Genomic DNA, 14,500 nt, shown 5'->3' with positions numbered 1-14,500 from the left:
GATTTTCATATCTCTCCCAATTTAGGGTGCGATCGGTCGGCCAGTCCTTTCATCTGCATTGTCCAGCTACATGGGGAACAACTCACTTTAGACACTTCACTCTCAAAAATAACGTCGTCCAATATACGACGTCATCAAGTTGCGAATCTCCACAGATGACGTCATGATGGAACAATCGTGAAATAAACTACGCTTCGTTCTTCATTGTTCTTTGCGATTTATTGCGTAGCTATCTTATGTAAGTGTCTAAACGTGTTTCATTACTTGGCGTTTTCATATTGCTAAATGTTTCACAATTAAACAATTACTAACAATGGAGATTTGGACAATCACCCCACCTCCTCGTATTAATTCCAGTTTGTTACACAGTACCCTTGAGTCGGGAATCTTCCTTGCCAGTGATAATTGTTAAACTTGTGAAAGCATTGTGAAAGTTTTCTTAAACCCTAGGGATTTGGCAAATACTGCTATTTCGAAAACTTCCTCTTGTTTGATGTGACAGTTTACGCGCTTCAATCAAATTACAGAAGTAACGGCGCCGGAACAGCCTGTGTGTTTGGTCATCTGTGTGATTGGGCGAGGGGTATATATCACACTGCTGCCTGCTGTGAACGTGTTCAGATAGTGAGAGCAGATGGACTGATTGATTAATTAGCACATTAAGAGAAAGTTTTTAATCGACAAGAGATAGATAGTGACAGCAGTTAAAATGTCATAGTTTAATGGTGACATTCTGGTGTGTAAGTCTGTATCTGCCATAACATTGTTACCGAGCTTAGTTAATTAACCAGCTATATTACATCTTGACCTGCTTCTTTTTTATAAATTAAATGTAAATGGGGTTGACATTACATACGCAAGAAAGACGACCGAACTTGGCTTTATGTGCCCTCGTACAGGATGACAATTGAAACCGACCTTCCACATTCTGTATAGATTAAGACGTGGCATTTCCTACGGTTGTTTGACCGCCGATGGTTCCACTGGCTGTGGATCCGAGAAGTGGGGAAAGGGGAACTCTCTTCATGGAAGACCCGAGAAGGGGAAGACGCCATATTGCTTTTCCTAGTCGCAAGCATGTTACCAAGATATGATCGAAATAATGTCAATATTACATATCCTAGATTAAACGGGTAGGTACTGAAGATTGTAATTGTAATGTGTAGTACATTAAATAATATTTGTAGCTTTCTTCATACATGGACCGCCTCTGTGGTAGAGTGTCCGCCTGGAGAGCGGAGGGTCCGGGGTTCGATCGCCGGCCGCGTCTTACCAAAAGACGTTAAAAGATGGTCTTTATTGTTACCTGCCTGGTGCTCGGCATTAAGGGGCTAAAACAAGGACTGGTCGGCTCGGAGTGAGTATACCGTGTCTGAGTAGGGTATTCATGTTAAATTGCTGAATGGTATCTCTGGGCTAGCACTATAAAATCGGCATTAGTCCGGACTAGTACAAGCAGCTGCACGCACGCACACACACTCGCACACAAGCACTCACGTACACACGAACGCACACACGCACGTGCATGCTTGTCGCTACAGAAGTGCAATAATCTGCCGATGTGACGTTTGACTCACTCACTCATACATGTTTGATCATGTGTAAACATGAAACGTTTTGTGAATATCAACCTCTTTTTAGTTTTGAACGTTTCTTGCCCTCTCATCAGGTGAATACTGAGCGAGCGTGTGTAGAATTTGTATATGCTGATGTGAGTTCATCAAAGATAATAATATACACGCGTGACAATAAGGCCGCGGTGAAAACAGTGATGACGGCGTGATAACCAAGCTGACTAGCGTAGCCACCAAGCGGTTCATTTGGGGGTGATAATGATTGCATCTAGACAATATTTATACACATGGAAATTAGTTAAGCAACACCCGTATTTTCTCAGACTAAGCAACTTTAACGAAGTAGTGCATGAAATGTGTAAAAGATTTCCATACCAAATAAATTATTTAGTGAAAAGAAAGGGTTGAGGAGGAACATAGCCAAGATTACTATGGAATAATGTGGGTTGGTTATTTTTAGATGTTACAGATTTGGAAAATGACTTAATTTCATCCAAACAAATTACGAATGTCGCTTTTGTTGCACAGACTAAACTGTCAGTACCATGCACACTTCCGGTTTACGGAATTGAAGAACAATGTCCTGCAATTACATATATTGACTTTCCATCAGTATCTTGTTTCAAATCTCTGAATTTGATTCTGAGGAATTCTATCCCCTTCTGTCCCATTTAAGGCCGTCGTGTTCGACAAAGAGACCCACCTGCCCATACGCTCAATGAATTGACTGCATACTTTACATGGGAAATGGGACAGTATATTTCTTTCTTCTTCACGTACCTGGAAGCAGGGCCTACCTGTTTTAAAGATGTGCTGTATTAGGCATGTATTGTCTTTAACAATAGGTGATGACATTAAACCGGAAGTGCCTATGTCTTTAGGGACTTGTCATTTATTATTGCACCCGTGAAGATCCGGGTTAGAACAGGTATTCAGCAACACATTATTGCCGTATTCGGCGACTATGCTGGTCGTAAGAGGCGACTAACGGGATCGGGAATCCGCACGGGGTTTTATTCTAGAGTCATGTTAAACATATTGTGCTGTACTTGCACTGTGAACACACACATCTGCAACTGACATATTGAAGAAATAACTTTTTTAATAGATAGGAACAGGTACTAGTTAAGACCCGTGAAGATACGGGTCTTCAGCAACCCATGCTTGCCTTAAGAGGCGACCATGCTTGTCATAAGCGGCGACTAACGGGATCTGGTGGTCAGGCACGCTGACTTGGTTGATTCATGTCATCGTAACCCAATTGCGTAGATCGATGCCCATGATGTCAGTCACTGGCTTGTCTGGTCCAGATTCGATTATTTACAGATCGCCGTCATATAGCTGAAACAATGCCGAGTGCGGCGTTACAGTCCGATTAATTGCATCGGGAATAGTCTATTAAATGCTAATACTGTATGGCAATACGGCAATGAATACCATGTACCCAACAAAACCTGCTGTTCGTTATTTTTATCCCCATCACTAACGTTGTGTTCAATCGTCCAACGTTGTATCTGACGATACCCGATATCAACACTCTCAGATCACAGTGGAAAGGGTGATGTCCAAGCCGGCGTGACCTTGACCTTTGTGTAATTGTCAACCATCTCAATTTAATCATTACATAGAGTTGTGGTTTTGTAGCCCCCGAAGGAAAGGTCATGTCCATCCGTTGCAGCCACGTCACACTATCTCCTTGAAGGGTATTAGACGTCGGAGCCTTGCTGTCTGGATCCTGCATACTGTGATATGGTACATTGTCCATTGTAATAAGGGACTTGGCAGGCAAAGCAGGGACCAATTTATTTTTCACCCACTGCAGAAATACCTTGCCGATCATTTCTTTAGCACAGCCAGTGAGCCAGCATGGAGAATAATAAGTGTTTCACCTTTTCCGATTTCCTTTTTCCTCCTTACAGTCCCCCACTTTCTCCCAAACACCCCCACTGGGTACCCACTGACTGCTGGCTGTGTCACAGGCATTTACCCACGTCTCGTCTAGGAAAACAGGCTTATATCCTTCTTCACGTTTCTGCTTGATGGTTCGAAGATGATGATTTCGGAGACAAAGGACGTCAGATCGTTCACATGACACAACCCTTTTGTCCCCGCTGATCTTTTTGTATCAGTATATCCACATCTATGAAAAAGTTACTATAGATTGTATTTTATAACAATTTAAACATGTTCAGTTCCAAGGTATTTCTTCAAGAGTCTTAGTGACAATTGCACCTCTGTTTTTTGTCTAATATATCAACCCTACATGGTTTTGAAATGTTCCCAACCTGCTTCTGATTGCTGGAGTCTCGACGACGGACATTTTTCAGCTTGTTAGGAGACACACCAAGAGCTTTAGAAGCTCGTTTCAAGTATTTATTAATGGCATGAAAGGGTTTTCCTCTTTCATCTTCTCATTGAAAGAAATCATACACCTTAAAAATCAACTGGTTCACATCGGCTGAGTAGTGCATCTTCGTATGCCATGTAACACGTGCAGTACGTGTCTGCACTGTTCCTCCTACCTTTGTACCCGTTCAAGATGTCAACTTGTACCCGTTCAAGATGTCAACTTGTACATATAAAAACCTGATATTGTTGGGTTCAGGAGTATTCATTGTCGTGTACCGTATTGGCATTTAATAGACTATTCCCGATTTTTAGTTATTTTGCAATTCATCGTTGCCATTTGGAGCCAAACGGACTGTAATATTCACCCTTGTTTGCATCGCCAAAGGGAGGGACAAGGGACTTCTCAACCATATCCAGTCAACTTAGGTCAATAATTAAACAATGTCTTGAAACATCTTGTACACATCATCAAAATCAAGAGTTGTTAATTGGTATCGTACCCATGTCGTGAGAGCCGGCTGAAGGGGATCGGTTGGATGACTCGGTGACTTAGTCTGGTCCATACCAAATGTTTGCAGGCTGCTGTGATGTAACTGGACTACCGTTTACCTCGTATCATACAACATTTAAGTGCACCGATAATCGTTTAAACCCAGATCCATATCTGACTATCTTTATTCAACATGTTCAGAGCTGTGGTAGTTTGAACACGGATTTCAAACAAGTCAAACTATGAACAAGAACAATGTGTCACAGTATGTGCTATGTATACAGTTTACTGTTTGACTACGTTTTAGATTTAACTACAAGTTGTGATGTGTTCCATGTAGTCCGTCTCCAAGGCCCTAGAGAATATATTAAAGAAGTACTACGCAAGTCAAGAATGATTGGGCAAGTCTAGATTGCCTCAGCTCTAGGAATAATTAAGAATTGTTCTAGGCTCCCTTTATAGTTTTCATAGTGTGTGAGTGTGTGCGTGTGCGTGTGCGTGTATGTAAAAATAAGATAAGTTTATTTCTGGGTCTAAATGACTGTCTATGTTCCGTGTTGCAGGTGTGCGAGCTGCACGTGTCCGGCTACCAGTTCGCTGTACTCAACAATGCATTCCTGGCCCACAGAGGCTTCAAGAGGAGGGGGGATTTCCACGCCACCAAGAACCAGGAACTTACCAAGAACAAAATTCTGTTTACAAAGTTTAAGGATGAACTGAAAGTCAAGTACCCAAACTCCACCGGAACATGTTTGTGATGTGGCGGTTGTCGATTAACCTTTCCATGTCACGGAGGGTAAATCGGTGGTGTCTACAAACAGTTCGTGGTCCACAACTACCTGAGGTGGGTGGGTGCTACGTTGTAGAGCGAAGGTCTGCTTGGTAACAGAGTAGCAGAGGGGTTATATGACCAAAGGATGATATCAGTGCAATATCTGTTTACACGTTCATGTATTACAAATGACATAGTTAATGAAACAGATGTATGTTTGGAAAATGGTATGGAAGCACTTGTTCGACGCCTGTAATGTTTTCTTTCAGGAATCATTGCCACAACTCGTCATGTTATTTTTTATAATATACCAAATGTCCGTAAGGTGATGTGGCAAGATATTCATAGATAGGTAATTGATGGGGTACTGTAAGGCGGGTCATGAGCATACATGACAGCTAACAGCTTTAACAAGCGCAAGAACACATTGTATTTTGGTATTATAATGGTTACGTGTAGTCAAGCGATAACTGAATGGTTCGGCCAATATCAAGTCGTAACCACACAATATGAAATGTACTTCACATTGCCATCGAAACAAATCGGGAAACATGGAATATGTGTAATGTTTGTTGTGATGACGAACTGTGAGACATTTGGTTGTTTGTGTGCCCAGTTTCTGTACGTTGGTATCCAGCAGATGCGGGGGGCTTTGGGCTTGTCATACAGGACAATTTGTGAAAGAGGTGCCTTTAACTACTTGAATGATTTCAATTTTCTTTTATTCCCATGTAACGTCGATAGCTATTGATACCATGTAACTGCAGGAATGGGAAACTATATTAAATGGCATAACATGCTTGAACGAACTGGACAGGGTTTCAGCAGGATACGAGTCTGAAGTGACAGGTTGGTGTCCCAGAGTTCGGGCTACGCAGAACATGGCAGTACAGATACCATGGACGACGTCGATGTGACTAACATTCCTGTAACCTGACTATATGGCATGTCAGGGTTGCTACTGAGCGCACTTTTCGGCTTTCTGTACAAGGAAGACCATTGAAACAGTTTTAAACTGGGAGTTACACGGGGGAGTTTGTAAGTTGTGTCGTCTTCATTTGAATTATTTAAGCCTGGGGTAAGTATGTTCTTCTCTAGGAATTCCTGTTGAGCAGATATGATTTTGTATACATTTTGCCTTCAATCCATGTGGTGTATAACTAGTGTATTTTCTGCATAAACGAATCACAATAATGGTATGTTATGTTCTTTCTGTTGGTGTGTCAGAAGTAAAGTGGTTCGGTATACAGTAACACATATGAAGCTCTAGTCCTCGCCACTTGAAATAGAATAACAAAATATCGCGATGGTTAATTAACGAAGATCGCTGCATGTGTCCTAATACTTATAGAGTGAAAACAAACCATTCCGACGATAAGGAATATTATTTACAGTAATGGCACACAATTTCATAGAGTTTTTGTCACGAAATATCCATTTTTCCAGCGATAAACACTATCTTTGAGTTTTGATAACGTGGTTACAATCCAGGTAAGCTTCGGCAGTCAGGTGGCATTATTTGTGCAGCGAACGTACTCTACCAAAACGAACTGAAAGAAAAACGTGCAGATGTAGGATGTAAAGCGCTGTTGACCATGTTCACTGCTACGTATAACCGCTCGCAGTCACCCATTGCCGATTGCAGTACCCGAGTGCGGCACACTCTATGCAAGACACAGAGACTGGTTACATTACATCTGATAAACCGTCGGCAAAAGGAACCGTGCCGATTTACACACTGTCAATAACATCAGGTTGCGAATTTGAAAATAATACAGATACTGAATCGGCATTCTACCTTGAAAACTGAATAAAACAGATCACCTTACATTTGATCAAGGGGGCACGGGTGGCCCAGTCGTCTAAGGCGCCGCGACTCGCTGTGCAGAGTTGCGTCCCTTGGGCACGCCAGAAACCTATGATAGTGGGTTCGAATTCCGGTTCGCCCCAATTATGTTTCTAGGTTTGTCAGCACCATACCCGTGCTCGTGGGTTTCACCGAAGTGGTAAACGTCTAAGACCTGCATCACTTCGGGCTTTCCTCCCACATTAAGCTGACACGCCGTGATATAACTTAAATAATGTTAAAAGCGGCGTTAAACCCAACTCACTCACTCACATTTGATCATCTTACTTTCAAATCATAAAACGTTTACTGAACAACAAAAGTTCCTGTGACACTGAATAAGATTTCATGAAAAGTTATGGGTTTTTTACCAAATCTGAAACAATTTCGGTTTGCAACAGATAAAAGACTCCTGTAAGTGTTCAAATGGTTTAATTTGCCATACTGACTTCAGAAAATGCGTGATTTCATAATAAAAAAAAGCATGAACATGCCAAAATGTCAATTTACAAATCAATAGCGTGTGTGTCCACTTCTGGTTGCGAGGCAAGCAACACATCTTCGTCTCATGGAATGGACCAGGCGTCGCACAAAGTCCTGTGGGATATCTATCCATATCTGCTGGAGCATGTTTCGAAGTACCTGGAGTGTCTGTGGAACACGTGGTTTACGTCGAAGGCGCCGATCCATCTCATCCCACATGTGCTCGATGGGTGAGATCAGGGGAGCGAGCCGACCAGGGGATGACATTCACGTTGTTTTGTTGAAGAGAATCCTGAACAAGTCGAGCAATGTGAGGCCAGGCGTTGTCATGTTGCCATGACGACGCAAAAACGGTAGAACAACAGAGCCGATGATTTCGTCGCGGTAGCGCTGTCCATTGAGATTTCCCTCTTCCACTATCAAACGGGTCCTCTGTCTTGCTGTAATCCCACCCCATACCATAACGCTGCCGACCCCGAACTGATCTTCTTCCATGACACAATGATTTACGTAACTTTCACCTCGACGTCGGTACACTCGAATCCGTCCATCGCTGTGGCTGAGGCCGTCCAGCGTAGACGCTGTCTACACCACTGTTGACGTGCCTGACTGTGTTTTCCTGTCAAAATGGGACGTCTGCCGGGTCTTCTGGCGACAATCACTGCACATCTGAGGCGACGACGTACGGTTTGTGAAGATATTCGTCGAAGGACAGGGATGCGTCTTGCAGTCACTGTTGCTGGCTGGAATCGATTTCGTTGTTGTGTTGTTCGAATCCAGTTGTCTTGTCGTTTATTGATTACACGTGGCCTACCACTCCGAGGATGGTCTCTGACTGCATTCGTCTATTACCAACTTTACCATAAACACCAAATGGTGTTTCTGTGGGTGTTAAATTCTCTTGCAACATCACGTTGACTCGATCCTGCTTCAAGCATACCAATGGCTCGCAGACGCTCATTTTCGGACAGGTGTGGCATTTCGTAATGTTGAATAATTGCGTAATTTTGTTGTTTTTCCGAGTGGTTGTCAGCACAATGCTAAACATTGCATATGGAATCCCGTTAACTCACATGTTTTTATACCCATTCTTGGGTAGGGAAATGCTTGGGGCTTGCATAAAAGTGAACTTTTGCATGGAATGCATGCTTTTCTGTAGCGGTTGCGTTTTTGTGAGTTGATTCCATACATGTACTGCAATACTGAAAACCAAACTTTACTTGTTTGAAAAATACACTAAAATATTGGTGTCACAGGAACTTTTGTTGTTGAGTATAGATCTCCTTCCCTGGTATCAGAACATGGTGTGTCCCCTTTCACGAGTCCAATAGAAGTACTTCCAAGAAACGCATTTACAAATATGAAAATTCTGCTTTGGTCACTTTTAGAAATATGGAGGTTCTATGTTTTCTAACTGCTTTTGTTTATGAATTCGACCTACCAGGGCCAAGTCAGGTTAAGTTTTAACTGTATACATCTATTTTATTTGCGCGACTAGTACAATAACCACTTACAACCTACAAACATCTAACGAAAGAAACTCCTTACTTTTTAAATATTACTTGAATCCATTATGATCTCCGACGTCTGCAAACACAGTATGAACAGAGCAAGCCTTCCGACACAAGCAAATGCCTCTACAACTTTCTATAAACGGATGACAAAATACGCTGCACTGTAAGAGTAATATTGAAGGCATGTACAGCAACTAAAGCTGTCCATGGCGTTTGGTGTACTTACACTAGCTGTTTACTCCAGGTCTAAGTAAAATTACCATATGGAAATCTATAGGAAGTCTCTGAAAGAAGGGATTTTAAAATCAAGCAAAAGCAAAAAGGTGACCGTTTCCATTCGTAAAGCCGAATCGTTTTTCAGCTATTTAGCTTATTTATTCGAATTTCAATAAGGTAAATGAATTAAGAAATTCAGTTCCTGTTAAACATGAGAGCCTCTTCGATTCCTCCAGTGCGTTGACATTTAGAATTGACTTAGCTTTGTAATGTCAGCCAACATAAATTCGGAATTGCGTGTGGCATGCAAACAAATTGATCACCAAATCGTGCTGCGTTAACACAGACCAAATCAAACGGTGTCTTTGTCAGGTGCTTTTGTGGGCAGAGTGACAGCTGGTTGCTCGTGCAGCACGAGCTTGTAATCGCTGTCACATTTACAACGGACTTCACGAGGCTGATCAGACTTGCGTGTCTTGTATGTGGACATGCGACTCCAAGAGGGTTCCAGCTCAAGGCGAAGGTAATATTCTCGTAAATACATTCTGCAGCATCGATGTTCACCAAAACAGCGTCATCACGTCGAGGTGTTTTTGACGATTATCCAGTCACACAAACTAGCTAGCTATTCTGAAACTGAATAAGTCTTGTTCATCATTTTGCTACTACAGTTACAAGCCTGCGTTTCATCAACTAAATACACCTTCCTAGATTGTATGAATATATTTTCTGTAAAAAAGAAAAGAAACGCAAAAGTAGTCAAATCATAATATCTGACAGTGTTGTGGACATCCATACAAAATTAATACCCGAAATGAATTGATCAATTCTGCATGGATTGGGATTGATTTGTGTGGAAAGAATAAGGTCCTGAAAAAGTTTGGTGAAAACATGGAAACATCTCAAAAGCAACTACGTGAGGGCCTGGCGCCACACCAACATGACATGCACGTGCAAAAAAAAAAAACACTTGTTGGGCAATACACACGTTGGGTTTCCATGTGCATGCCATCACAATCTTACAGCAAGTGAACAAAACATCATGCCAGGACGGATGGAAGCCCAACGCAACAACGCCATCGGCCGAGCGCAAATACGAGGATCGTCGGCTGCAACGTTTCTTGTGCCAAGAGTATGGAGACAGGTTTCGCCGTGCGGTAATACTGTTATGCCCAAATTTGTTATTAAATATAGCTTTGTATTCTTGACTAAATTATGTGTATGTCAACTTGTTTTCGTCGCTATATGGCTAAACTTTAACTCACTCACTCTCCGTGCGGATGGTTGACGTCATGTTTACAGGCGATGCACGAAAGTGCATATAAGAAAAGGGACAGAATTGGTGGTGGTATTGTTATATGGGCAGTCTTTTCCTACACTGGTAGAACAGACTGGTTCAAGTTCTGGGGAATTTAACTTCACAATGTTACACGGATGAGATTTTCGGTCACACGGCATTTCCATTATGCAAGAAGCGAACGTCAACGCCGGACCTCACACGGCAACACTCACAACAGCCTTTAAATTTGTCAGGAATTACAACATCCAGGTCCTGCCAATCTACTGTTCCATGAGCGCCATATGGAACCTGGCTCAATGACATTGTGTACCAATTTGTAACAATCGATTACCACATGTTGAAATGTACATCTAAATTCACATTTGCGTTGGTTTTTTTGGCAGAGTATATATATGAAGTCTATATCATGGTGAAACGTGCTTCTCGAATATCGCGAACGTTCATGTGGTACAATAGACAAATATAATGTTTTGATATCTGAGTCAAGTACAGAGTACATGTACTTTAAAATGATACTTTTGGGACCATATATCAAAATCTGACGTGTAAGAAAAGAACCAGTTATGTTCGTATTGGGTACAGTGAGGCTCGACGCCTTGCGTCCGTTACAGTACTGGACTGCGAAGCTTGCCCTGGTCTTGTATCATCTTGCCAAGGACAGCTTACCGTGTCAGCAGTAATCTGTCGGTGTTCCTCGCCATAAGAGTTTCACTGTGAATCAACGTTGAGAATTATTTGTGAAAATATAACCATTTGGAAAGGTTATTTCTCTTTGGTCTTCCTTTTATGGAGAACATATGAAGACCTGGGCGAATTGCGTGTGCAAATAGGCTAACATGTGCTCTCTGTTACTGAATTACAATCTTGTACAAATGTCATCTCTCGAATTGATTCAACATCGTCTCCATACAAAGAAATTGTGATTTCCAAGGCAACCAAATTTAAGAAAAGCAATGTTGGGCCACTGATGTTCATTTTACCAAGATAAGTGATTACCTTTGGCATGTGCGAGAATACAAAACATAGTAGCCTTATTTGTACCAGTCCTTAGCCGGAGAAGCAGCAGTTAACTCGTCTCTACTCTTTCTTAAATCTACCATTTATCATACATTCTACAATACTGCTTTGCTTTTCTACAATCCTAATTTCAATTGTGAATAATTCATTTAAATCAATCTGAAGGCAAGGATGATAACAAATCCAAATATATACTCAACAATAAAAGTTCCTGTGACACCAATATTTTAGTTTATCATATAATGGGTAGGTTTCTCGACAGGATAAGGCCAACGGATAAAAACGATATCCGTTGGGGTCATATGCGGATAGAGATGCAAATATCAAAGGTCAAGTAGGACTACTTTCACTGTTTATAAACAAACATGGGGTCGCCCTCGTCATTCGGCGATCGAGTCAGAATTAACCATCGGGAATCTGGATAAACTACAGGGTGGTTGCTATCATTATAAAAAAACAGTCTAACATACTGAAAATCAGTGTCTAACTGTGACTGTGCATTTTATAAGTTTTGGCAACTTTGGAGATATAAATTTCGAAACAATTTTGCGAGGGCACGAGGACGAGCCAAGCGGGATCAGTAGCCATATCTGTGCTTGTAGACCCCTGCGGCTTGAAACCTTCTCCCCAAATTAAAATAGTTGTATTTGGCCGAAATATGTTTGAATTGTTACCTTGTTTCGTTTTGTCGCCGTGTGTACATCTGACTACACTTCTTAACGTTATGACAGAACAGACCGACTGTCAACAACATCTGACTGTGGCCGTGACGTCTCATAGACTAGGTTTATAGTAGTTTCCCTTTGACAAAGGGCAGTTACTCTAGCGAATAGACCGATGGATTGCCGCGAAAGGCAATTTAGGCCTACCTTTAGAATACAGTACCACAAACTTTTCAAACACGTGATCATATCCTATGACGTAATTTGTAGTATTTTGTTGCCAGTCACACCGGCGAAACAATGCCCTGTGACGTCAGGGGTCATCGAGTGTGCATAAGCTCCTCTCAGTGATCTATCATCTCTGCACGAAATGTCACTGAATACGCCAAGTGCTGTGGAGAGTTTTGAATATTTGTTTACTGAATATAGCCTGCGGCGGCGCATTTTATAGCAAGCGCTAGTTTACGAAAGCACTTTTATTTTTTATATATTTTTTATTTCGTTTTTCTCGTAATTCAAGTGGCTAAAAGGGTTATAAATGGGAACTAATATACATATATTATTTTTTCGTTGCACTAATTTTCATTATTATGCACAAGAATGTAGTTTGTTAGGGATATCATAGTGGTGCTGAACACATCCAAATGTCGCCAGTGTTAGGGTAGGTTACCCCGAACTCTATCCTTAACCCTTGGATCCCCTTTACGATAAATCACCCCTTTACGGTCATTAGGGTTAGGAACCCGTTTAGTGGCTATTAGATTACCCTAAGTCTATCCTTAACCCTTGGATCCCCTTTACGATCAATCACCCCTTTACGATCATTAGGGTTAGGGGCTAGGTACTCGTTTAGTGGCTATTGTAGATTATATAGCGGCTCCTTATATATTTCCCATAAAAACGTTGAGTAAAAAGGATGAAATGGTTTTGTGTCGAATATTTTGGCTACTGGAAACTGTCCTGGAACATTCACACAAGCCACTTTCACCGGCTACATTTTTCATTACTGATTCAAAAGCGAACTCACCGTTGTGTCGTCACTAGTCATGCTTATTCCTCCATCGTTCCTTACTATTATCCACATCATCCATACAGTGTTCCCTACCACACTTTTCTGTCACAAAAATCACCCGACGAATTATTAAATACCATATCATTCATGCGCACTCGCGAGTTCGACGTCTGACGTCTGACGCCTGGAGCCGTTTTCAGTTCGCGGCATATCGGCTCATTCCTCACCACCCGGTATCTTGTAGATTACGGAATGGGACGAGTGTGCCAAATGGCATCGGGATCATTCGTAAGTGTCCGTAGACTAAAGTCACGAGACACCATGCCTACCCGTAACCTTCGTAAGTGTCCGTCACCTATTCGACCCTTTTCGTACAGTTCCGTAACGTCATAGGCATGACTAGGTAAACTTGCACTAAGTTTAATAGTGTGGACGTAGCTCAGTCGGTTAGCTGTCAGGCTAACAATCCGAAGGTCGCGGGTTCGCGTCCGACGGATTCTCACTGAAACTGGTTGCTTGTCTTGTGACATGTGACCTACGGCAGAAATCGTCCTCACGAGAAGTTGTGGTACTGTATTCTAAAGGTGCTCCGCAATATAAAACAACTGTTGCTTCGCCACTGTATAAGAAACAGATTTTAGTTGGAACTATACTGGCTACTGTCACTGTCCGACTGACACATCACTTACCCTGTGACGTAATAAATATTAATGCGCGCATTCCAGGAAAACTCGCAATGTTTCGGTAATGTTTGTGAGAGAGGGAAAGCGATTTTGAAACACAGAATTAAAGAATGACATTATATGATAAAGAGGTTATCACGCTTGTGTGTTTGGGGATGGTAAATATCCTGCATTAGGAATAAACACTATGTATGTAGCTCGCCAAGGCTCGCTAAATACAATGTTTATTCCTACTGCAGGATATTTTCCATCCCCAAACACACTCGCGTGATAACCTCTATGTATTTTTCAAACAAGTAAAGTTTGGTTTTCAATATTGTAGTACATGTATGGAATCAAGTCACAAAAACGCAACTGCTACAGAAAAGCATGCATTCCATGCAAAAGTTTACTTTTATGCAAGCCCCATGCATTTCACTACCCAAGAATGGGTATAAAAACATGTGCCTTAACGGGATTCCATATATACTGAACACCAAAAGAAACGCGAAATCTTCAAGTTCCTATTTAATATGGGAAAATGGTTGTGAAAACGGTTGGCTGCTATGATTCAATTGTAATGGGCTTTAATTGTTGCAAAAT

General features: G+C 41.7%; 1 protein-coding gene across 1 annotated transcript in view; it reads left to right on the top strand.

Moving 5' to 3' along the window:
- LOC139442669 (beta-1,4-glucuronyltransferase 1-like) overlaps positions 1 to 6,355 on the top strand; it is a 44,707-nt gene extending 38,352 nt beyond the window's left edge. Inside the window, exon 2 of the mRNA XM_071223532.1 lies at positions 4,977 to 6,355. Coding sequence (XP_071079633.1) covers positions 4,977 to 5,171 — 195 coding nt within the window. The 3' untranslated portion in view covers positions 5,172 to 6,355. The remainder of the gene's footprint in view (positions 1 to 4,976) is intronic.
- Positions 6,356 to 14,500: the final 8,145 nt, after the last annotated feature.

Source organism: Haliotis cracherodii, unplaced genomic scaffold (assembly GCF_022045235.1).
Source record: "Haliotis cracherodii isolate W230 unplaced genomic scaffold, xgHalCrac1.p SCAF_5, whole genome shotgun sequence".
Classification (NCBI taxonomy): Eukaryota; Metazoa; Mollusca; class Gastropoda; order Lepetellida; family Haliotidae; genus Haliotis; species Haliotis cracherodii.
The sequence above is the reverse complement of the archived record's forward strand: the minus strand, read 5'-3'. Positions and strand labels throughout refer to the sequence as shown.